Source organism: Megalops cyprinoides, chromosome 5, assembly GCF_013368585.1.
Source record: "Megalops cyprinoides isolate fMegCyp1 chromosome 5, fMegCyp1.pri, whole genome shotgun sequence".
Taxonomy (NCBI): domain Eukaryota; kingdom Metazoa; phylum Chordata; class Actinopteri; order Elopiformes; family Megalopidae; genus Megalops; species Megalops cyprinoides.
This window is the reverse complement of record NC_050587.1, coordinates 19,256,647-19,282,732: the sequence shown is the minus strand read 5'-3', so window position 1 is coordinate 19,282,732 and position 26,086 is coordinate 19,256,647. Positions and strand designations below refer to the sequence as shown.

The following is a 26,086-nucleotide window of genomic DNA, read 5'->3' as shown; positions in this document are numbered from 1 at the left end:
ATGCCAAACTGCTGCCCGTGTGAATTTTTGAATATTGCTAGCCTATTGCTGACCTCACTCAATATGGCCAAAAAGAGGCTGATTAGTAACTGTTCAGTTATTTAATTCATGGACACCTGTATATGCTAACCAGACTTGAAGAAATGGAGTACCAACCTTTGACACACAACGTTTTCAGGATGTCTAAGACTCTGAGTCTAAGCAGTTAATTCTGGTCTGTATTTAATATCCAAAAAGAGGATTTAAGTGGCTACATATTGTTCTCATATTTTCTGCCTGTTTTTATATTTTATTCTTTACAGAGGATCTGGTAAAAGTTTATACTGAGTTAGGCTTAAATATGTATAACAGCATTGTGATAACTCCAGTAACAGATGTGTAACAACAGACTGTTATATCACACCAACATAGTAACTAACGTTGAGTTATGTGGTTTTTGTACAGCATACCAATACAGCATACCAAAACAGTCTACTGGAAACAAAACATAGCTTAGTCTATGATATGAATGTCCATGGTGCCACAACTCTTCATAATAGTTACAAAAATTATGTATGAGGCAAGTTTTTTTTAAACACTGGCAAGTTCAGAAAATAAACATTATGAGCTAGATTAATAGTTATAGGCAGAGTTTGCTAGATAATTAACTAGTTGTTTAGCTTTTAAAAAATAAAGGTACTTAATTACTTAAATTTCGCTGTTTGATTCAAGGAGAGAATAGATAATAACAAAAAAGGAAAGGTGACACACCAGTGGACAATAAAAATGAGGCAGGGATAAAAATGAAGAGCAGTATGCCAGTTGACAACAAAAAGCCAGCACGATAGGGCAGACTTTTTTCACGTCCATTGTACTCAGTTGTGAGATCCCGTACAGTCATATCATAGTTAGTTTATTCCTTTAGACAGGGTTGGTATGCCATTTACCTGGTTGAGTATACCTATACAAACCATACACCTCTTTTCTCCATTATTTACTATGTGGATTTTATATAACAATGTGTCATTGCACACTCCTTTCTAAAGGAATTACAGTGTTGGTAGTAAGTCAACCTATGCAATATGAAAATTCTATGAGCAAGTTCATGAACCATTTGGTCACTGGTCATTACAATCAGCCCTGGTCCATTACCTCATACACACACAGCGCTCTATGTCTGCAAGTCAGTCACAAAACACAAGGGAAGAGGGGTGGTAGGCACCGTATTAGAGTGATGGCTCTAAGGGGATTCTTACCAAGATGAAGTGTAGCAAGGGACAGCTTGTCTGTTCCACAGTTATAGGACAAATAGAATACAGTTTGCCTTTGTCAGTGTTGGAATAACAGCTTTGATAGTTCTTATCACGTTCTGCTTCATTAACATTGACATCTTTCATGATGTAACCAGATTATTTAACTTGGATTACGCAAGTCAATTCTAATTAATATCTAAAGTATGAATCAAGAGTTCTCATCTTCTGGAATATTTACATTTCAGTGGTAGTAATACTTACACGCTAAAAATGAGATTGTACCACAATCTTGTGCAAAGTCTTCCCTGATATCTGCAGTTTTTGCAGTAGGTCAATTCAGACATGAAAGTGAAGAACTGAAATTCAGAAAGTTGCTGTGATGTAATGAGTAAATTCTTACAAAGGCCAATGAAATATTTTCCTGAGGTTAATTTTACTGAAAGAGCAACCCTTGGTGCTTTCTCACACCATTTCACGAATAAAATGTTAATGGGTTTATCTTACATATATCTTCTCGTTTTGTGTCGCCTGCGTAGTTTATTTCCAGAGTAACCAAGCTCACCATCTGCAGGATGTCCTCTATCCTCAGCTGGGCATCGTCCTGGTCATCCTGAGAAAGAGCGCTGGCAAACAAGAGCGTTTGACATATTATTGCACATAATGCTTCTCTCTCGGTTAAAATTCGGACTCTGTTAATGGCTAGTAAGACACCTTTTGCTGATGATGGTTTGCTTAGAGAGTAGTTCAGATGAATGAAGTTGTTACTAATATAAACTATGCTACCTGTAGGAGGTACTACTACTTTTTTGATTGCTGGTTATGACTCTGATTTAAATCCATATTAAATTCCATTGCTAAGCCCAGCTTGCTCTCTATCTGTTGACTTCAGCTGACATCGCACTAGCAAGCTTCCTCACAACTGGTCTCAGAGTGCCGCTTTTTGCATGTCTCAGCCTGGCAAACAGAGGTACCTCAGTATGTTTGCTGTGGCTTTCCTCTCCTGGGGCAGGAGGTCTGGGTCACGAAGCACCTCCTCCAGCAGGGAGATAACACCCATCTTCAGTTCACAATTCATCTCAAAGTCCTACAGGTACAGACACACCCCCAGTGGTAGGCGTATTAGTAAGGACTGGCTGCAAGAATTATTTTGTTTGTTTGTTTGTTTGTTTGTAAAGATTATCTAACATTTGACTGATTATCTAACATTTGAAATTTTTTCTAAAATATATTTTTGGAAATACATATAAATGTATGTATGTAAATATGTCTGACTAAATAACAAATTGAATGAATTAAGATAAGGGAACTGACTGGAACAAAAAGCAACACATACACAGCTCCCAACAAACTGGGGGGGGGGGATAAAGAAGGTTGCACAAGCCTGAGAATGCTTGGAGACCCAGTGGCGTAAGACATTCAGGACTCTGTTGGTGGCCGCCCTGCGTATGATGAACTCTTTGTCACAAGTCCTCTCTGAATTGTTAAAACCTGGAGGTAAGACCAGAGATGAAAGTATTGTTCACAAACAGTATACTAACCCTGTTAAGAGACCATTGCAGCCAGCCCAACTACCTGTTTTCTTCGGGTGTTTTGCCTATTTCAGAGCAACTTGGTCAAGTGCTTTCATCCATCTATTTCAGCATTAAAGTCTTTTTTTACCCACATCAACCACTGAAATACATTGAGTTCATATCTACCTTTGTCCATTCACTGTAGTGGAAGGTTGCATACTTGAGTTATTTTTCTGCCAGCATACATTTCTGGTCAATACTGAGTCAGTCTCCTTCTATATATCATTCTGACCCCGTTTAGAACTGGGTTCAGATCCCTAAACTGTCACTGAAGTGAAGGGGCGTAAGACCCTTAAGTTGAAGGACAGCCAAACAGAGGGGTTCACCTGGTGGGCTACTGTGGCCAGCTGCAGCTGTGGCGATGGCAAAGGCAGAAGCGGGAGAGACAGAGCAGCGGGTGTTCTCGGCTGTCTGGACTGTAGGAGAAACAGCATCAGCACAGAGGTCACCTCTACAACTGAAGAACCGCTACAGCTCCTTAGTAAGCATGCCCACAACTTCACACACAGTGTAAGAAAGAATCCGAGTTGGATTAATGCACCACATAACAAATATATTTGTTTTGTAACATACAAGAATTTCCTTTTTCTAAATTCTCTCAATTAAGTATTGGTGGAAGTAACACAAATATTGTCTCATCTTGGTCAAACTTCCCAAATTACAACTTCCCTTAATGTCACCCAAAGTGAATTTTAGGCCAAAATCAAATTGGGGCCAAATCACAACTGGGCATTGAGACATGCAGCCCAACACTGCCATTGGTGTCACTAAGCCCAGCCCTGATGCATTGTGTGGCAGTGAAGGTCTTACCCAGCCCTGAGCGGAGTAGTTTTCTGTACAGAAAGCAAATAAGAGTATCATTAAACTCACATTTTTGTTCATCTGAGTCACATTCCTCATGCACAGCTGTGCCAAAGATTTCGACAGATAATTGGAATCATTTTTCTAAAATCCATTTGGGTGATCATCTTTGGGGAAATGTAGCCTTTTATTTGCTGTTTGACGTGTCTTGTTTATGCCAACAGAGTGGCTGATGATCTCTGATGAATATAATATGCTAGTAAAATAGCAGGTCAAACAAAAAAACTACATCAATGCCTAAACTGAATATAGTTTTACTGAGTCCCCTGCCAGTTTTCCTAGAGGGAGCGCTTCCACACCGGGTTTTTTTTACAGTAGTGAACAGGCACAATGACAGTGAGGTCGGTGCTACCCCTTTGCCCCTAACTCATGCACAAACTCACCTCCAGTCTGCCTATAACGGAGGTGGCGGGGTGTGGAGGGTGACCGGCAGGGAGACACATCACCCGCTTCACCAGCTGATGGGGTCTCTGGTATGAACTTGTCCAGTGACACAGACTCCAGCACGGCTGTTGTGAAGATGGGGGGTGGGAGGGGGGGGGGGGTGCGTTAGACTGGTCTATCCTGAGATCATTATGAAAAATGAGCTTTCTATACATATCATGGGTAGTACACTGATTCGGGATGCTGAACAAGTGTTCATTCTTTTGAGATTCAGCTCAACTCGTTGCTGCCCCACCTCCATCTGCACTGGAAATTCTGAAGACATGCTCCCTAAACTCTCTGAAGAAATTACTTCAACAGTACTATGATGTTCACTTTTGAGGACAGTGAGTCTTCAAACAGTAATTTTATAGCTTAAAAGATATGTTGTTTTGGTTGTGGCACAAGCACAGTAGTAGCACCTTGCTGAACTGTCTGTAGGCATACAGTAGGTTTCTAGGTTTCAGTTTCCCCTGCCTCATTTTTCAGTATGACGGTGTTTCCCAAAATAGAAATAACTCGACGAAACCTCCAATGTGAAATACATTTTTCTAAAAGTGTTTTTCTCCGTCTTTAAGACTCATAACTTCCAATAATGCCAGTCCTCCGTTACAAGTATCCAGCCTCTACCACATGGATGCTCACAACTACCACCATGGCTAAATAAGATGCTTTTCACCACACTGCAAAGAGGGTCATTCTGTCCAGGTCCTCATTTTCCTATCACAGTGTTTCAAAAGTCTTCTAACTGCCTTGGAGAATGAGAATACACACCGCAAATAACAATTCTGTCATTAATGGCTAGGTTTGGTGGCAGCCTTGTCCTCCCTCTAATTGGCTTCTCTCTTACAGGGCTCAATTACAGAGGCCATTAGAGCGGTGATCAGGCTAAGTCTGTTCTTCCCTCCGGAGGGAAGGCTTGGCAGGGTCCGTTTAATCTCTGATGGAGCAGGGCTCACCCCCTACTTGTTATACATGTCTTTGAGCGCCTGATTTCCAAGCGGCCAGCCCCCAGCCGCCCACTCCCATAACCCCGAGCCATTAGACCTTATTTTCCTGCTTTTATGGAAAATTAACGTTTCAGCTGAGCTGTAAACCACCATGTCTTTTTATGAAAAGAAAAAAAAAACCTGCCAATGAATCATTTCATCGACTCGCACAAATTATGTGCACGAAAGAACAGGCTTAACCTGTGCCCATCCACAGAACACACACCCGATCTTAACATCATCCCGTCTCCGTAAGAGCACGCAAAAATCGTTAGAGTGGGGAAAGAGGGTTGTATGGCTACATCTTTGGTGACCTTGACGTACAGAGAAGATGGAGGGAGTGGATGGACACAGGGGCCAAACAAGGGCTCTCCAGGTTCAATTAGACCCAATTTTCCTCTCTGAGTCCTGTGAAACAGTCGGTCACATGCCACACTAAGAGCCCCTCATTTGGGAGGGAAACCTGCAGGCTTTCAGTGATGCGGCATCAAAAAGCTCTTGGGAACCTAAGAAAAACTGAAGAATGAACACCAACCACTAAAAATATTTTAGCCTGACATTAATGGAGGAGATGTGAACACTTGGTGCCTTGCTATCCAGTATGCGACTGATGCTGTCAGGCAGTATGGCTTCAATCCTGCATTATGATAGTCCAGAGACAGTGTGCATGTATTCTATTTGTGGCTCCAACAGAAGCAGCCCGCCAAATGTTTGTGAGTTATGGAGACAAGGCAAACGTTGGGCAGACCTATCAAACCCATTTTCCTCCATGGCACATGATGATTAGCACACCACCAGGCAAGCATAATAAAGGACTGCAATTTTAGATTATGGCTGCGCCCTGTCGGCCTTCTCCCAGGAGAGAGAAAGAAAGATGAGCACAAGAGAAAGAGGGAATAGGCAAAAGAGGGGAGAAGGAAGAGAGCAGCAGATAGGGAGGGAAAAAAGAGAGAAACAGAGGCAGCAATGCAGCATAGCAGTAAGGAGCAGGACTTGTAACCAAAAGGTTGTCAGTTCAATTCCCCATAGGGACACTGCTGCTGTACCCTTGGGCAAGGTACTAAACTCAAAATTGCCTCAGCAAATATCCAGCTGTATAAATGGATACCATGTAAAAATTGTAACCTATGTAAGTTGCCCTGAATAAGATCATCTGCTAAATGCCATTATGTTAAAACAGAGACAGGAGGTGGGGTGGGGAGTCAATCTGTCTACAGCAGTGGTTCTCAACCGGTGTGCCGTGGAATTTTGAGGAACCCAATACGTTATGTGTTTGACATTCTTAATACTCGATCATCAACTTTAAGTTGGTGTGCCTTGACATTCTGGTTTCACCTTTGATATGCCTTAGCCCCAAAAAGGTTGAAAACCTCTGGTCTACAGTACCTCTCCGGATGCTCCGCCTCAGTTTCCCACAGAAGGCGTCGATGCGAGGCAGCTCCGCCCCTTCCTCTGGGACTCCAGGGCTCTGCTCGGGCGAGGAGGGCCCCCGGCTCAGGTCCAGGGGGGCCTTGGTGCTGGTGGGCGGGGGAGACATGGTGGGGTTGCATGTGGAGGTGGGGCTGCTGGCAGCGGAGGAGGAGCAGGTGGTGGACAGGTCCAGGGCACCCACCTTGGAGCTGACGGGTGAGCTGAGGGACAGCTTGCGGGTGCACACGGGCGAGGAGGTGCGGGAGGGGATGGAGAGCGGGGGCGGGGACGAGAACTTGCGACACAAGTTGGGGGACTTTTCATTTGCGTGTTCCCCCCCACGGCCACTCTGGTTCGTAGCAAAGAAGAGCTCCAGGGACCTGAGGTGAGGGTCACATAGAGATCAGATCAGACATCAAGGAACAGAGATGACAGCCATAGAGACAAACAGACAAGCTATACAGAGACACACATGCATATATACATACATACACACATACAATGACTCATAATGACATAGAAAGAGGTTCTGTTAAGAGCATGCATTTTTTGTAAAGGGGTAGGTGCCCATTATAGGGAAAAATCTGTAGCCTACCTCTCTAGAGGGAAGCTATGAAAGGAATAGGCTGCAATCAAATACTGTAGGAAGGATGCCAGAATCATTCACAATGACAGAGGATGAAGTTACATGCTTATAGACCTATTCCATCCTACGCCATTGTGGATTGCCCAACAGAGCACTGCAATGGTGGAGAGTAAAGATATTCCAGAGACTTCAAGGGAGTAACCCAAGCAGTGCAAAGAGTATGGGTTAGGTTTAAACTCCTACAAAAGTGATGGGAGAACTTTGATAATCTGAACAAGCACTGCAAAAAATGTCATACATTTACCAAGATACTGTCATCACTTATCAATAGTATTTTGACAGAAAAGTATTAGGCAGTTCCTGAGTATTAACAACTTGTTCAAACAATGGACAATCTTTGTTTTAGAAAAGAAGGTATTCCTAACAATAACAATAAAAAAGAACAATTTTAAAAAGTAATACAATACATTTTTGTCTCAAGACAATGACAAACACACATTTTTTGCAGTGGACTTGTTTATATGTTTGATACATCGTGCATTGTGTCCTGAGGCAGCCAAGCCACTTTAACATCATAGCAAATATGTACCCAAGCCACATACGTAAAATGCTCTGTCAAAACAAATTTTTCAATTGGCCAGCTGGAGCTTTGAGACCACCAACACTGTCTTTGGAGAGGCTGGCTCAGGTGGCAAACTGAGACAGTTGTAACAAAGTGTGTGTGTAGGTGGAGGTCAGGGTTTGGGGGGGGGGGGGGGGGGGTGCAGTCAATCTATGTGCACAGCCATTAGGGCTTCACACGCATCTTTGAGCCAATACAGAGAGAGGAGGAGAGGAGGGGTTTGCAGGAGTATGTAGGACAGGGAGTGGGGGTGGCCATTACTTTGACTGATCCAGGGCTAGTCTTGTGATCTTCAGGCTGTAGTCTGGACAGATGGAGGTGATGGACAAGCGGTCAGATGAGTGATACTGGACCCTGCGTGTGACAGTGCGGGGTGGGGAGATTGAGAGGCCACCATTGATGATGTCACAATGATGCACACTCCGAGGGAGACAAGGTCAGCTCCCATGTCAGGTTGAAGGTTTTTTGTTTTTGTTTTTGTTTTTTTTTTACAGCACAGAGAACACACAGAAAAAAGCAGAACAAATAAGACAGAGCGGAAATGACAAATTGCAACTTTCAGGACAAAAACATCTTCTGAGGGATATGAAAACCATCCATAAACATTCCACGGTAATCTGTGTTTTAGCCCATTTTAAATAGAGGCATGAAAACATCTAGCTCTAAAATGACACTTCCAGTCTGACTCCTGGGATCATCAAAACAAAAGGCTGCAATCTTTGCTCATGTTGTTGAAATACCGCTCCCTTACACTGATGGGTGCAAAGTATGTAATGATCTCAAAGAGCAGAATTCCTCATTGTAAATCTGCCAGTTTTGAGATAGATTATGATTTTGACAAAGATGTATGTATACTGGACTTTTCAGCAAAATTGGCTGTCCACCTACATGTTGTTAATAATGTAGCATATGTTAACAACAGTTAGGTAAAATGTGCACATATTCTTCAAGCCTGGCTTTTCATGCTCTCTCAGTCGTTCTGTTGACTGCTTGAATAATTCATATTTTGCATTGCTTATCTTATGAAGCAAGACTTCTGTAATTGTATTACAGTGCATGTTCAGAGGAAAAGGCAACAAGCAAACCAAGGACACAATAAGTAAACATTATCAAACACCTGTTTTAGATGTGCTGTAGCACAAAAGGTCTGACTTTGCATTGAAAAGGTCATTATGTCTTGGTGCATAAAAAAAAACATAAACATGGAAATGACACCATTTTGCTTGCCAGGACAGAGCCAGAAGCCCACACAAACAGACATTTGCCATCCTAGACATTTCTCCTAACCTGGAGGTGAGAAGAGTTTTGACAGACACAACCGAAGAAGAGGAGATGGCTGTGCATGGATGAGGCAAAGGAGGTTTCTAAGGAAACATGTGAAAATGAAAACGTGGGAAGCAAATGTTTTGAATTTCTGCCTCAACCAAAAGCGGGTGGAAAACAGACTGAGCCTTGGTGAGTAGTTGATGCTGGCTGGTAGGGACCAGACTATCCAACGCAGCTTATGCTGCAGACCTGAGGGAGTCACAGCAGGGGTGTGATCTCCTTTTAGGAGAGGTGTGGACTGAGGTGCGAGGAACTGTCAACTGATGTCACCTATCTGGAAAGGAGGTCCAGGCAGCTGTGGCTAGCTCCTGTTTATGTGGAGCTGGTGTGACTGTTGGTAAAATTTGAGTAGTGAGTAGCCGTAGAGCCTGGGCTATATGGCACACAAATGTGTTAGCTGTGTTGTGCAGGTCTGATGGCGGCTGGCAATATGTCCATTGCACAATATTCACTTACACGAATGTACCAAACTTACACGGCTTAGATTTTATATATCAGTACTTCTCATCCCTGATGCTGTAAGCACACCTTACATGTTGGTTTTCATTCTAGCTGAACTTTTAAGAATTTCAGTTTGATTGTACGATTGCTTGAATACAGATCACTTAACAAGTATCCACTTTGTTACAAAAGCAGGTTGTTGTAAATGGAGGTGTACTAACAGAAACACAAAAATGAAAGTGTCACAGAAATCACTTTGGACCACAAATGCAGTTCTCACAACATATCCTTTTCATGAAGAACTGACAGTGGATTAAACAGAAATGTCAAATAAAGATCATGACTCAGTATTCAGCCATCAGCTAAACCTAACTATCAGGGAGCTCAGCTGGATCAAATCCATCACATGGCATGCCTCCTCAAGCAGGGTGAGGAATAACTGTAATATCTTATAAGATAAAAAGTGAAGCAATTTCTTGCGTGACACCTGCCACGCCACGTACCTGACCGGGATGGAGGTGAAGGGCTTCTTGTAGATGTCGGCCAGCTTGTCCATGACGACGGCAGCAGTGGTGAAGATGCGGTAGGTGTGCAAGAAGGTGTTGAGGAAGTCGATGGAGAGGAAGCGCAGGTCCGTCAGCCTCTCCAGCAGCCGCTCCACGCTGGCGTAGCGGATCTGGGGGACCTTGCACGAGTTGAGCGTCTTGCTGAAGCAAATGTCAACATCGTCTTTATGGAGACGCGCATCGGATCTAATGAGGAGCACAACCAAGCCGCTTGTAACCCGGGAGCTGTTGGTCATCTGTCTAGCGCTGGGGGGCTGGGGGAAGGATTCTGGTTGTTTTGAGGGCCAACACAAATATATTCAGTACACAAGGGGAGGGTGATGGAAAGGGACTGAGGCAAAACTGGGGCAATAAAAGTCTACAAACATGTAAATTAAAAAAAGATGACCGTGAAACAGTGGGAGGACTCACAAATAACGGTTTTGTTATTGTGGCCTGTTGTTATGATGCAGACTTTGTTCAGTGGCCCAGACAAGACACAGCCAGCTCAAGGAGTTAACGGCGGCTAACTCCCCCATCAGTAACAAAAAGGCTGTGTCTCCAACATACAACATCTTCAAAGGACATTGCCAGTGCATAACAAGATATTTCACAAATGCACATTAACAATAAAAAAGGGTTGCGCTTTACTTTACAGCTCAGCCTAAAGAAGTGACAACACAGTCAAAATGTGGCAATATTGCCCCCCTTCCCCCGACAATGTTTGTCACAAATTACCTAAAAAGCAAAAGCTACACTCAGATTAGCAGTATCAGAGCTGAAAAGTAAAGCGCTACGCCAGGGAAAACGTCAGGGAAAAACAAACACAAAACAACACGTGATGACAGCACAGTGTAGCACAGAATACAGGCATTTGAAAAAACTTTCCAAAATAATGCATATGCTCTGTTACATACACTGATCACTTAGTAATCCAGAGCAACATTTTTGGCAAAGGCCATAGACACTAGGATAGGAAAACAGAGCAGCAGTCAAAACATCCCAACCCTGACAACAAGTCGCATATAGCTATGAGGCATACGTCTGACATGACTAACAAACCTCTTCTCTCCTGTCCCCATGTGACGGGGGAATAGACAGGTGGGTCATGGATTTGACAATAGACCTGCATACCGCTTCTCAGCGCAGCATTTCGGTGGCAGAGAGACACCTCACCCCTCCGCCAGCACTTACTTAATCATGTGAGGCACGGTGACTTTGGAGTTCTCCTCGAACACGCTGGTCATCAGGCCGTTGCAGCGGATGTTGTCGATGCACTGCGCAGAGGGAACGCAGACAGAGGGTGAGGTGGAGGGGATGGGCTGGGAGCTGGGGCAGAGCTCGTGGGGCCCGCAGGGGACACGGGACGGGATGTACACCTGAATGTCTCAATATCCACACCAGCTCTCGAGTCTCTCCCTCCCACTCATTGGGGGCTTGCAGAGGATCATGAGACACTTTGGGACACAACTGACAACTTAAGTATGTCTGTGTATTTCTACATATATATATATATGTGTGTGTGTGTGTACATGTTTTGTTCTAGCAATTATTCCCTGTTAGTTTTATCACAGCTGACCCTGAAAAGATATTTCTATATTGGAAACAGGAGGAATAACAACACCAACATGCAAAGCAGAGGTCTGGCTTTGTCATGTTCTCACAACACTGTTTCAAACTGTCTCGAAAGCAAAAGGGCCATGTCTCACACAAAAGAGCGATGGCCCAGCTTGATTGACTGAATTGCAAATAATTCTATCAAATAGCACCTCACATGGAATTTGTCAGGCAGGCTTAATCTGACAGGCACAGGGTGCCATACACCAGTGTTTGCACAGGTTTTCATAGCTAACTGAATAGCCCTTACATAAAAGGGGTGGTTGACAGGCTGAGCGAGGTCATTCTATTAGGGATCAAGTTGTCTTGTTCACACCTTTGTAAGATGGTGACAAAACAAGAGGCAGGAAAAAAAGGTGTGAAACTAGATGCTGTTTCCCCATTCGCATACCTTGTCACCTTTTCACCCTTTTACCTTTTTACTCAAACGGCCCTGGGCGATCTGCACGAACCTAAGACCACTGTGGACAACCCTCGTCTGTGACCGTCTGGCCCGTGACCGCACAGAGAGGGGTCACAGCGGTCCGCTCACCTGGCTGATGTCGCTGGTCCATGCTGCCTTCTCTTGCCGCGAGGGCGCCAGCAGTACCACCGTGAAGGACGGGCCATCCGGGGGCTCCACCACGATCTTGAACTCTAGGTGGCTGAACACCTGCCCTGTTGCACTGGCTGCTGGGTAAGAGGGGAACAGGTGGTGGTGACAGCTGGTTTCAGAAGGCAGCACTACAACAAACAGGTTACCCACACTATGTCAGGGCTCCGCCCTCCTAGCTGTGGTGTTTTTGTTTTTCCCTGTCCATGTGCTTTTGTTTTTCCTTGTGTTCCAGCCCCGCCCCGCTCCCCGCCTGGTCCCCGCCCACCTGATTGCCCCATTACCTTCACCTGCCTGCCTGCTCACCTGCATCCCATCTCCTCATCAGCCCAGCCCTATTTCTACCCTGCTTGTTCCTGTCTTGTTTGCCAGTTCGTCTCAGCGTTTTTGTACCTGTTTCGTTCCCGCAGTTTTTTGGATTTCTGTATTCTCCGTGCCTGACTCTGCCTGCCCTTCGTCTTCGTTTCCTGCCTGCCGTTTTGTCCCTTTGCCTGATTGTTTGCCTGCCCGGTTCCTGATCCTGCCTGCTTCTGTTACTGACCCTGTTTTTGTCCACGGACTGCCTTCCGGTTTTCGACCCTGCCTGCTTTTGGTTTTGCTACTTTCCTGCCGTCATTGATAAACCCGCCTGCAACCTGAAAAGGTCTGCGACTGAGTCCCTGCCTGAGCCCTTACACACTACCTTTTTCATTAGAGGGTCTGCGGTCTATTCTGACAATAAGTGTCACGCTTCTGGGTCTCTAGTATTTAAAAAAAAATGATACTGTGCAAAGCCAAAACATGATATTTCACAATGCACAAAAAACACTTCACAAGCAAAATGTCATCCAGCAGAAGTGATAATTACAATAACAATTAAGACTGCCTCTATGAGATAGATAATTAGTCAAACAAGCTGCACTCAATTTCCTAACAGAATGACACATGTTTCCATCTGAAAGGTTATTGGGCAGCAATTTAAGGATCTTGAATACAAATCAGAGCTAAATGATGCATGGCATGCTAGTGGGTGACATTTTATGAAAAATGGTTACTAAAATGTGTTGTCTCGAAGGCAACTTTTAAGACTCCTTTTTCACATCCTACTGCCATGCACCTAACATTGAGTTACAAATTTAACAGCTTTTAAAAAGTTAAAAATAAAGACTGTCATATCATTCTCATTTCTTAAAAGACAAATTTTAATAACTTCAGTATTGATGACACTGTTTGTTATCCAGGTTCATTTATTAATTCTCTTGCACCAAACAACAGAGTATTGGTCAGTTGGCATCCTATGGTCAGAGAAAGAAATAGTGAATCAGCAAATCAGCTGGGGGTTACTTTATGAATCAGTGAGTCGGTGAACTGAATCTTTAAACGGAACTGAACAAAGCAATTTGGTTTGGTAAAAACAGCTGAAATGCCCATTGTTAGCATGGAATCAAAAAATGCTGCATCCTCTTTATAGTTAAGGAAGAAGCACATACTGTACTGGTTACATTGAAAAGAGGCCTTGTTTGACTGTCTCCTGGTAAATGGAAAGGGCTGGAGCAATGATTCACACTCACCCTCCTCCTCGCTGGCATCCAGCTCCTCAATCAGCGTGCACTCGATCAGAGACAGCGCCCCACCCTGCTGTGTGCGGGAGAGGGCAGAGGTCACAGGGGTTATTCCAAAACTGCTGGATTTGTTCGTGTGTTTCACTGCACTTTCAATCACTAAAGCATTTAATTTTGCATTCTTTAAGGTTCATTAAGAGTTAGGGTTATGGTTAGGGTTAGGGTTATCAAATTATCATATCATATTCCCTTATTCATAAATCATGTAATTATATGTCACAATTAATATGTTTACATGTTGCTTCTGCCTTTATTGGTGCAAGTACTGTATAAGATCTACAAGATATGTAAACAATCCAATTAAAGGTTAACACTGTGTGAAAGTAGAAATAACATGACTCTGCAAAAGTTGAAATCATATGCCTATATTTTCAGTGAGTACTTTAAACAGGTTGACATTGTGCACTTTTTCTTATGAGTAGCTAATGCACAATGTTCTTATGTTGTAGAAATACCATAACAATGCTGTTATAGCACCACAATGTTGTCCAAATGTTACACATTTCCTGCACGTGTGGAGCCGAAGAAGAGCGGCAGAGTGGGGTGGGCGCTGACATGGCAAAATAAGTGCCCCTCTAAGTGAAGTGTTTGACTGGAGAAAAACGCCATCTTTCCTTCCTGGGCCCCTACAACCAGAGCCACTTTCACTGCCTGCCACTGCTACTTGTACAGCCAGGCAAACAGACAGAGCCCCACTTCAGCTCAACATATCAATTTACTGGAAGTGGAGGTGCTTCAAAAAAAAAAATAAGGCAAAAAACTTTCTGTCTGCGCCGTTAGCTTTACTTGCACAACAGGAACACACTGCAGATGGAATGACATAATCTGGCACCACTCCAGAGAGCTCATTGGTCATGGGCATAAGAGCTCTACCTGCACTAAACTCACAGTGAGCAATTCAGACCAAGGCAGCAAAGACATTTCTCAGAACCCTACCCCCTTTTCCCAAAAAAATAACTGCTTTAAGTTCTACACATTGCCTGTGAGCAGTCACATGGTTGGAGCAACAGTCTCCAGTCATGGCATTAAACTGCAAGCATTATTCAGGAGTAACATGGAAACTGTTATGAGCAGTGGCAAAGGGAGAGCAGGAGGCTTCACTTCATAAGGTGAGCTTCGACCATGATGAGACACAGAAGAGCCATCTTTTCAATGACCATCTGGAGACACTAGAAGTTCCCAGCCTCTCATCAGAAACTTGAGCCTCAACACTAGACCCCTCCAGGACCAACAGAGTGCACCCCTTCACTACACAGTCCAATGTAATCCACGCAGCGCCAGTCTGATGGGACAGCCACATAAAAGAGCCTTCACTGGCAAACATCTGCTGTCCCCTGAACCTCATGTGACGTCTGAGGGCAGGACAGCTGTGTCCCCCTTGCCGTCACTCACTTTGAGCAGGTGCAGCTTGCCCCCGGAGCTGCGGGTGCAGATGAGGAAGTGCTTGGTGAAGAGGAAACACTGGCGCTCCCCCTCCTTCTTCAGAGACAGAGAGCCCAACCGCACCTTACTGAGCTTCCCCCGCTCCACTGACGGAAGCTGGATCAGAGATCCTGGAGAGAAGGAGAGACGGAGTGAGAGAGAGAGGGACAGAAAGAGAGGGAGGAGGGAGAGGGGAAGAGAGAGAGAGGGAGAGAGGGAATGAGAGAGAGAGGGAATGAGAGAGGGACAGAAAGAGAGGGAGGGGGGTGAGAGGGAGAGAATGAAAGGGAGAACGGGGAGAGAGAGGGAGAAGGTAAAGGGGGGAGAGAAAGATGGAAAAGGGGGAAAAGAGAGGGGAAGAACAAGGGAAAGGGAGAAGGAGTAAGACAAAGGAGTGATAATGAAAAAGAGTGACAGAAACAAAATGGGAGAGAGGGGGAGATCAAGAGAGAGGACTCAAAAACACACACAAAAAGAGAGATTGTGACGGGGGGGAGTCACAGATGGAGATGAAAGCAAACAGAGACAATTAATGGTAAACATACAAATAAATGTATATGAGGCAATATCTTCTATCAGATGAAAGTAAACATCGAAATTTGCATATGAATGAAGCAAAAAACTATTAAACATGAATTCAGATCCAATACATAGAAATTTAAAAAGCAGGACTATTTTTTAAAATGAGAATTTATGGCTCTCATTTTCACCTCATTCCCAAAAGGAGCATTTCAAAGCTCTTTTGTGATATTTCAGTCTAATATGTAGAGCTACAGAGCATACTATACCACAATCTGAATGAGCACCACAGAGATAAATTCTCCCAAAAGAAACTGAAATTTGCATTCCTGAAAAAAGATGCATTTATAACCCAAAAGACTCATATGCACAAGTCGCTGTCTGTATTTCTATTTCACTGACTGCATATAAAGGCACACAAACATGCGCAAGCACTCCACACGCTAATTCAAAACAGAATCTAGGACATTATCACTCTCAGAGTTAGAGGCACAATGCACCTGTTTCCTTTGAGCCCGTCACACTGTTTTTGATTATAGGCTCTCCACAGTCGATTCTTCTACTGATTATGGAAACGCAGCCATTTGCCATGATGCACCTCATCACAGGTGGGGTCATAATGTCAGGACATCTGCCTGAGGTCCTCCTGTTCTATGTGTTTTCATCTGTCCGTCTTTGTGGGTGTGTCTTTGTTTTTGTTGTTGTCTTGCTTGTGCTTTTGTTTACAGACGCCATGTGCTCCGTCATCCCGCCTCCTCTCCTGCTGGTCTGCCCTCCTGCCACACCCACCACCTAAAGCTCATTCTACTCACCTGTTTCCTCTTTTTTGTCATGATTAGTCTGTGTATTTAAACCTCCCTGGTTTCCCAGTTCTTTTTCAGATTGACTCAGTTTATTTGCCTGTTTTGGCCCAGGCTTTGTACTTGTATCTGTGTGCCTTTTGGCTGCTGATTTGGATTTTTCTCTGCCTGATTGTTGGTCTCTGATTATTCCATTCTGCCTGTTTTTTGACTTTGGCTCCTGTCTGTGCCCACTGTTCCTGTCTGCCTATCTGATCCCCTGTTAATGAACTCTGCCTGTACTAGGATTCAGATTTTGCCTCACGTTTTTTTTTTTTTTTTTTGATTGGATGTGTGTGTTCCAACCCTCTTGGCTTTTTGACCTTGGACTGTTTTGTGACCTCGATTCTGGATCCTTCTCTCATATTCCTGATACATAAACTCAGCCCTGCGAGCTCACCTTGGCGCACGAAAGTCTGGCTGGTGTCCAGCAGGATGTCACAGCCCTCCACGATCATGCGCTCGATGGCCAGGTTCTTTCGGATGTTCTCCGTGTCGCTCACCTCATCATGCATCACTCTGTGGAGACAGTGACACACTGGCACCCAAAGCCATTGTCCCAATGCATTAAATGTCCCTGCTCTGACGAGTGTGACATATGGATTCTATATTAGGGACTCACAGCCTCTAAGGGGATTACGACCCTTTCTCAAACAAATGATCTCATACGCTGAGATTTTGAACGGAAAATGTATTAACAAAAACACATAATCATAATATGCACTTTATATATTTTTATATGAAAGAAACCATTCCTGTAACAGCTGCGCTTCATGACTGCATTCAACAATTTTAAGCCTCCTTAGATGTTGCCCTTTGAATTAATTTTTCCCCTTTCAGGTACCTGTTAATATATTCTTGAAGCATCACTGAAGGTACTGTGGACTATGAATGCAATCAATCCCTGCTTCTCCATAATGCATACATGTGTTGACTCTGACAAATGTGCACCATATGCAGCTGACAGACAGACACAAGTACAGTTTGAAGCAGCTGTTTATTAATGGATGTCTGATTTTTGCTGGCTTAAAAAAATAATTCTTTTTTTAAATCATAAGCCTCACAAGTCCCTGTCATTCCTGCATGCGATGCCTTTTTTGTGACTATGATAATTAAACCCCTCCTCCTGAGCTACTACTGAACAGCTGACATTTTTAGCCTGTCATTAAAAGACCCCACGTGGACTTCTAAGCGACTCATCAACTAAAGCTGTTTCACACTTCAAGACCCCACAACTGCTACCAATTCTGACATATATCAAATGGAAAAAAAGATTGTTTCAGACTTAAAGTTTCCATGAAAAAAGATATACTGTAATATTCATGGAAAAAAGACAGTTAAGACTTTAAGACAGTTAAGATTTTTATGTTGGTAAGAGACCACTTGACTCCACTTTATTAAACTACCTGAAAGGAGTTGGCTAATACTATACCAATATCAAAGGCAAGATAAAAGCTGAATGACACATTCTGGTGAAGATGCCAAGCTTCTGCATCACTCCCTGGATCCCTGGAAATGTATAAAGACTTGTGGTTTGCTGATGTGGAGACAGGAAGTGCAGCTATTTAGGGTTTCCTGGGTCTCTGTCTGCCCCCTTTTTGCTGTCTCCCTCCCTATCCCATGCCTGCCCCCCCCCCCCCCCCCCCCCTTCCTGTCAGGTCTGCCCCTCACCTGGACAGCTCCTCCAGTTTGGACTTGGCAAACTCCAGGCTCTTGCGTTCTATGTGCTCGTGAGGAGTATGGGCCAGCAGCTCATGGAGGGTGATGATGTAGCGGGGGATCTGCCAAATACACAGAGACAGACAGGCAGACAAGCACATGGAGATCACAGGTTTAGAGGGTCACACCTGGAGTACAGAATGGGATCAGGACTTTCAGGTAAGAGGCCAGAGACATGGAAAAGAATAGGGGCTTACAGGTCAGGAATCAGTGTAATACCTGAGATATAGGACACGATAAGGTATTCGGGTGTCAGGGTTCAGGGTACTACTAAGAAGTAAGGTTAGGGTTCAGAGGTCAGAGGTTGGGGGTCAGGGTTGGGGGGTCAGGGGGTCAGGGTACCGTGCAGTACCTGGAACATGGGGTAGGTGAGAAATGTCTCCAGCATCCTCCCCTCACAGGCAGCATTGGCTTCATACTGCTTCAGGAGCTTGTCAAAGTCCCGGTTCTGTTTGCAGTTGGCCAGCACCTGCAGACTGTACTGGTGGTTCCGCACAAATTCCTGATAGATGTTGAGCATCGGCAACAAGATGTCAAAGAGGTCAGCTGTAAACATAGACACAATGGAGTGTTGGGAAGTGGGTTAAAGCCAGTGTCAACAAGCCCAGTCTCAGATGTTGCATTGCCATGTTTTGATTTTTCAAGCAAATTGCCTTGAAGTGGTAATCTGTTGCATATGCAGATAGCCTGCCTTTCTGAACTCTGCATCATGAGTTCTTTTGTCCTGGAGGCAATTGTTATGCAACTGTGTGATCTACCTTGAAGCTATTAAAGCTGGTAAGACATGAAAGGACACTTTAAAAGCTGTGTTTAGTGAGAAGACAATAATTTTTTTAAATAAAACATTCACACACCTAATTAATTGTGTTCAGACATATAAAGTAAAAGTCAAAATGTCAAGACACTCTTCCAAGGAAATTCACGCATCACTGTATTGTAGAAAACAACAGGATTTAATGACTAATGATTTGGTCAAAAGACCTTTGAAGAAATGAGAACATAACACAAGCATATCGAAATACCACAGACAGAAAACAAGTGTGTCAATAACTATCCATGATCGACTACTGTAACAATATTTTAATTTTAAAAATACGCATAAATATATAAACAGAAATAGAAATAGAAATATATAACTGTTTGAAATATAATAAACAAATATCTTATATACCTGAAAGAGTCAACAGCAACGGGCGATTTTAAAGATTGATTGTTGAAAGGTGGACGTCATTATATAATCAACGTAATTAACAATTAATTCAACTATAATGTTACAATGTTCAAGTTAAATTTTGTTAAAAGGTAAATTTTGTGATCAGATAATTTGTATAATTACACTACACATTTGAATAGGTGATTCTGCAAATCACTCTTCAGTAGTTTCCTAGTCTTATCATTCCATTGATTTATTTATGTTTACCCAATAAAACGTGGAATGTAATTGCTACATGATAATTGTATTTAACTGTGACAATATGGATAGATAGACAGACATAGATAGATTGGATATACATTTTTCAATGTGTATATCAGTGAGTCTTTTCAGTGACAGATCAATGCAGTACAGGAAAGCTCCTATGATATTCCAGATGTCATTAACCCCATGTGAATTTAAAAATGGATATACATAATATCCATTTATCCAGCCGGATATTCACTAAGGCAACTCTGGGAAAGTTCCTTGCCCAACAGCACAACAGCAACGTACCACCTCGGACTGTTGTATATATGGATAATGTAAAGTGATGTAATGTAAAAGGATATGATATGTTAAAAATCTGGATAAGAGCAAATTCAGATGCGAAGTAATGTTGACCCCACATCCCCTTTTCCCCAGTTCCTGACCACTATTCCACACTATGTGGTTGATGGCTTTAGTAACACAATGAATGCAGCAAACAGCTAAATACAGCAGGCCACAGAACCTGTCTGGATGTCAAGGGAATAAAGTCCTATTGCAGGCTGGCAACAACGCACCACTTACCTAAAACTAACGTGGGCCAGTTGGCTATCCTGGCCTTTAGGCCTTGGTGAAATATCTCATGCAGAAACATGATAGTCTCACTGAAAAGGAAAACACAAGTGATAGATAGTAAACATTACAAATAAAACAAGTATATTTCTATATCGTACACATGTAAGAGTATGTGACACACGTCACCACCTCAGGCAGAGTATATAATAGATCTTTTTTTCAGCAATGCTTTCATACGTAGGTGCACGCTACACGTGGGCACATACACACATGTGCACATACAAATAAACCTGTCCATACTTGCACTCACACATAAACCTGTCCATACATGCATATGCAAACACACACACACACACGCACACACATACACATTCACACACACACAAACAAACAAGACACATACACATATACCTCACCTGTTGAGGAAGATGCTGCTGACATCATCGTGACTGATGGGTGGCTTCTTGGAGCTGGCAGCCATGCGGAGCGGTCGCAGGAAGCAGTTGACCAGGATGGAGAGCTGGAGCACGTACTCCGTCTCGGCTTCCACCATGTTGAAGACGATCTGGTTCCTCTTCCTCATGCTCTCTGCGTGGGGAGAGCAGATATAGTCCTGAACAATGATCTTCCACTTCCGTCTGCAGAGCCAGCCACGCATGAAGCTCTGAACCTGCATGGAGACAGCACAGGAACAGCCCACCACTACGGTTACACTACATTCAACTGCACACATGCACATACCCCCACAACAGGAGCACCTTCAGTAACCGCGCATATGCAGACCCCAAGAATACAAGGGCCTGCTTCAGCTACACATATGCACACCACAAGAACAGCAGGACCTGTATCAGCAGCACACATGCATGTACTAACACTTGTCATTGGTGTGTTGCTGAATGTATTCTGTAAATTAGCATTACTGTTAGCCTGGCACTACTGTGTACATACATACCATTGGGGGGTGGGTATATGGAAACAAAGGCGGAAGGCCTTTAACTGCAAACAATGAGGTACCTTTACTATAATAAAAGTGTCTTTAAAAAGTTACATTTACCTGTAAAACAACCACATTTGGCTGCAGAGATCAGATTGGGATAAAGCATCAGAGATAAAGCAGGTAAGGGTAAATGAGGAGTCAACATCAATAAAATTAGACTTTAGGATACACATGACCCAATGCTCAGCATACCTTCTTAATCTTTTTAATATCCGGGTCCTCCTCCTCTTGACTTGTCTGGTAAGGCCGCAGTCTCTCCTTGGTTTTATTCAGGACAACAATCTAATGGAAATGTATAAAATATCACATTTTTTATGTTGTCCGTAAGAGACACTCTGCTCTATGCTATGCTCTATAATTATTTACTTTCTTCACAATTTGCCCTGATATTGATTCACTCACATCGATCTCGGTTCTAAGAACACAAATCTGAACAAAAAGTAAAATGCATGCCTCTGACCTCAACACTGTAATCCTGTCCCTCGGGCTGCTCTCTCTCTCTCTCTCTCTCTCTCTCTCTCTCTCTCTCTCTCTCTCTCTCTCTCTCTCTCTCTCTCTCTCTCTCTCTGTGTGTACCTGTACACTGTCCCTGTTAGTGGCTGAGTTGTTAGGTAATATGTGTGTATCATTTGACCCACCACGCAGGGCAAAGATTAGCAGAAATGGAATTAAGGAATAAGGGCTAGATTCAGAAGCTTGGACTCTGTTATTGACCCTGCAAGTCAGCTCCCCTTCTGCTGCTGTTACCCTGCTTCTAATTTTAATGTTAGTCCAGCAAGGAGAAACATATCAGTCAAGATCCAAAAGAATTTGCTAAGTTTTTGTCCATGTAAAAATGGGGTTTTTGTTTCATACAGTATTCATTCAGTATTTGGTTCATTTTTGGTTTTGGCAGCAGTGTAGCATAGTGGTTAAGGAGCAGGACCATTTTGATTCCCCGCTGGGGCACCGCTGTTGTACCCTTGGACAAGGTACTTAACCCACAATTGCCTCATGGCTGTATAAATGGATAAAACTGTCAAAAAAACTGTAACTGATGTAAGTCGCTCTGGATAAGAGTGTCTGCTAAATCCCAACACTGTACTGTACTGGTTAAATGTAAAAAAACAATCTGAGATATACTTCTTTCTACATTATTTAGGTCTTTACCCCTTACTCTGCCTGTTTTCACCAGCATTCACACAATAACCTCAAAAGCATAAGTACAGACCCACGAGAATATAGTATAACCAAGGTCATTCATGTGTGGAACCACATCTGTTAGAAAACATTGTGTAATTTCCACTTGACTGGTGAAGTATATTAAGACAGTCTATCATATTGCAATCCCATTGATGAGGCAACACTTGCGTCTCCACTATACAGATGCACATATGTAAACCCAAATGCACTCTGGGATACCGACACCCACAGCAAGAGGAGGCAGCACACACCCAAACACTTCTATATGAGCACTGCAATGCATGCGTACTTCCATGTGAGGTAATTCACTTCTTCCCCAAATGAGACCAGCTTTATTTGTGCCAGTACATGGATTAAATGGACCCCATACAATGCTTTGCACAGGTAAGCACTCTGTAAGCCAATCATGGCTTTAGTTCTTCATGCATCTGTTGATGACCAGATCACATTATCTCTGTGCTTCAACAAAGTATTTCTGTGGTTTTAATAACCCCTAACCACACTGGTTTTTCCCTAGTCTCCCTAAAACTACATGAATGACAGTTTTTTTTCCACATGAACATTTCATACATACCTACACTTACATTTTTCTTCATTTACATGCAAATTGTCAGAAATGTTTTGACAGGAGACGTGCAAAAATTCACACTTACTCGACTCGACACTTTACTGGACAGAAAGAGGGATCTGACCTCATCCATACTCTGAATTATTTAGGTTTTAATAATGCACAAAATCAAAATGTCTGTAGCCTTTTCCTACTTGTGTATGTAAATGTTTTGCTTATGTACACAATCCATTTTGACTGGTAGGTTTTCTAATTATGAAGCCAACAATTCTGCACGTTTGACACATTTCTGTAAACCATGAACAAAGTTTTAATCATTTCTATCATTTTCCTTTCTTATTGGAATTTGTAAAAACAAGCAACAACCACATTCGAGCAATTGTTCGTTTTGCTTATAATAGAATAATACATGTTTACAACAAGCGCTATGAAGCGCTTCATAGGTTTAACAAAGATATGCTTTAAATGAGTTAAATAAAAAATGGAGGGAATCCAATACATGCAATTATGTCTCTCTCTTGAGAGAAGTATTCTAGAGCTAAAAGAAGAAAATGTGGGAATTTTATTGGATGGTTAAATTATTCATTATTGGTTCTGCAGTAAGAAATGATAAAACAGACATTCATTGTTGCATTGTCATTTGGCTTGTTTGAAAATACATTTTTTCTTGGCTTTATTTTTTCTCATTAAGCCATGTGCACAGCCATTAAATATTAATATCACATATATTACTAGGCTGGATAATCAATCCATTTTATGCAAAACATTTGCTGATACATGCAAGAACAAATGTAAATTCATAGTTTAAATTTATTTTGTAGATGAAGATGTCATTACAGACTCACACACAGGTTTCTACACCACATTGATCAAATGCATTCTCCCCTCATGGGAGATAATGGGTTATTAATAACCAGCAGTTTTTGTGGGGTAATTCTACTGTCAATACCAAAAATTGGGTAGAGGTACCCATGTTTCAAAATGTTTCTGTTCCCTCAGCTGCCTTCCACAAAAAAACATTAGAGACTCTTTTCGTCTCTGATCCATTAACAAACTAATGAAGCCAAGCTACCTCTGCAATGTACACTAATATGCACACTCGGACATATGAATCACTTGTTTGGGTGATATACACCCTAATGCTTTAGCAAGTCTTGTAGTTGGAAGGAGAAAGAAAATACAGTGAAACCAAAAGGAATAAATATACGAAATTCCCTAAAAGTAAAAATCAATATATGAGTGAAGCCCCACCTCAGCTTTGAGCCTCTGAATCTCAGTGTCCTGGTCCTCCAGCTGAGTGCGGAGTTGATTTGCTGCCACCTTCTCTGTCTCCACAATCTGCACCAGGTGGATGTACTTCTGCATCAGTACCTCACGCTCGATGATGATGTCAGAGTAGCTGGGACACACAGACGGAGAAAGTACTTCATAATTCATTGGTAAAGAATCAAAAGTATGTATGAATGGAATAACAATTCATTCTGTAGAGCTGGAATCTTCTGGTGTCTTCTGGTGCCCATTGTTGAAGAATTGCTGCGTGTGAGCAGTCTGAATTCTGCCAGAGTAACTGGATAGCTTGTATAATGTGGAATTGAAGGTGGTTTGTGGATAAAGCATTATGGGTTTGACACCTGCTACATAAAATTCTTCCCAATAGACGGTGTTATATAATTTGGCACAACAAGAATAATTTTGCTGAGATTTGTTGCCTTAATTTCTAGGTGAGAACTAGTGTTCATTCATTTAAGGAGCACTTGGTCACTTTTGCAGCTGTTTCAGTTTAGCTTGTCTTATTTTAACAGGGCAGGCATAGCATGAACAGACAGCCTAGGCACGGAGGCGTGTGCATGAGTGGAATTAATTGGGATAGAGTGGAAGCTGGTGTCCCACCCATTGAGTGAGAACAGCAACCTGCAACACTCTACTGACAGCATGGTCTCTGCACAGTGAGTGCATGGCATCCACAGTCGGCTGGCCCCTACCCCCACCCCCTTCCCTGAACTCTGACCCCTGTGATACCTGGCCTGCTGGATGGCGTCCACCCACTCGTCGCAGTCTGCCTCCTCCTCTGTCCGCAGCTCCAGAGGCTTCTGGCCATCATGGCCGAAGACAACCAGGAAGTAGTGCTGGAGGAGAGGAAGGAAAGAAAGGGAGCGAAAAGAGAGAGATCATCCACACATGGTGGGACTGCGCGTGTGGGCAGTACAATCCCCAGACTGCTGGACCAACACAGAGTCCACCCAGGCACAGCGTCAACATGGGGGCTGTGTTCACCATAATGGGGCTGTGTTCACCATAATGTACACAGAGGTCCATGATAGGCCCTTGTCATGCTGCTGACCTTCCGAGATCAGGTTTTCACCAGAACCAGCAATGAGTACTCACTGAACGTTCTGATCAGGGACGACTTTCCATAACACATCAGAGAAGATGGGTAGGAAGCCTAGGAAGACAGATTATCTAGGAGCTGGTGTCTTTTACAGCATGGTAGGTTGGAATCTAGAATCACTTTACTGTTCAGAGCTGGTGCTTACAGCGTGGTCGCAAATGTTAACACTGTTCATCAAGAAGTTCTGCCTTATGGGCAAAATTAAAAGCATGTGAGGTGGATTTCTATGCGTCTTTGAACACAGCTGGTAACCATGAGAGAACTCATGCAGCCTCTTCCACTGCCTCTCCAGGGGAGTGCTCAAAACAACACAGAAAAGCACCATTTCCTCCCAGACTGGCCTTCCCCTCAGCTCTGTGCCTTAAAATACACTGCTCCCACAATATTGCCACAACATTACAGAGACATTGGGAGAACATTAAGTGGCCTGCAGCCCAGCACAACGAGGAGAAGCAGGAAGGATATTTTGTGAACCTCTGGAGCAACGCCATGCAACACAATTGTGTTCTAGAAGGTTCTGAGCGCAAGGCCAAAGATCATGCTTTGAAAAGCTGAACTGAAAGTGTCTTTTTTCCAGACAAAAGGCTTTCAGGAATAATAGAAAGTGACACTCACAAAACACGCCACCTCAGTTGCTGGTACACGGTTTCTATAGAAACC

At 43.2% G+C, this 26,086-nt stretch overlaps 1 protein-coding gene across 1 annotated transcript in view; it reads right to left on the bottom strand.

The window, feature by feature from the left end:
* LOC118777669 (ras-specific guanine nucleotide-releasing factor 2-like) overlaps nucleotides 1-25,353 on the bottom strand; it is a 30,569-nt gene extending 5,216 nt beyond the window's left edge. Inside the window, exons 1-21 of the mRNA XM_036528775.1 lie at nucleotides 25,267-25,353; nucleotides 25,057-25,163; nucleotides 24,289-24,436; nucleotides 21,480-21,569; nucleotides 20,707-20,960; nucleotides 20,300-20,379; nucleotides 18,668-18,861; nucleotides 18,268-18,377; nucleotides 16,997-17,115; nucleotides 15,209-15,369; nucleotides 13,766-13,832; nucleotides 12,156-12,292; nucleotides 11,201-11,283; nucleotides 9,965-10,213; nucleotides 7,956-8,048; nucleotides 6,463-6,866; nucleotides 4,048-4,173; nucleotides 3,130-3,219; nucleotides 2,614-2,720; nucleotides 2,204-2,316; nucleotides 1,795-1,855 (exon numbers count right to left, since the gene is read on the bottom strand). Coding sequence (XP_036384668.1) covers nucleotides 1,795-1,855; nucleotides 2,204-2,316; nucleotides 2,614-2,720; nucleotides 3,130-3,219; nucleotides 4,048-4,173; nucleotides 6,463-6,866; nucleotides 7,956-8,048; nucleotides 9,965-10,213; nucleotides 11,201-11,283; nucleotides 12,156-12,292; nucleotides 13,766-13,832; nucleotides 15,209-15,369; nucleotides 16,997-17,115; nucleotides 18,268-18,377; nucleotides 18,668-18,861; nucleotides 20,300-20,379; nucleotides 20,707-20,960; nucleotides 21,480-21,569; nucleotides 24,289-24,436; nucleotides 25,057-25,163; nucleotides 25,267-25,353 — 2,880 coding nt within the window. The remainder of the gene's footprint in view (nucleotides 1-1,794; nucleotides 1,856-2,203; nucleotides 2,317-2,613; nucleotides 2,721-3,129; nucleotides 3,220-4,047; nucleotides 4,174-6,462; nucleotides 6,867-7,955; nucleotides 8,049-9,964; nucleotides 10,214-11,200; nucleotides 11,284-12,155; nucleotides 12,293-13,765; nucleotides 13,833-15,208; nucleotides 15,370-16,996; nucleotides 17,116-18,267; nucleotides 18,378-18,667; nucleotides 18,862-20,299; nucleotides 20,380-20,706; nucleotides 20,961-21,479; nucleotides 21,570-24,288; nucleotides 24,437-25,056; nucleotides 25,164-25,266) is intronic.
* Nucleotides 25,354-26,086: the final 733 nt, after the last annotated feature.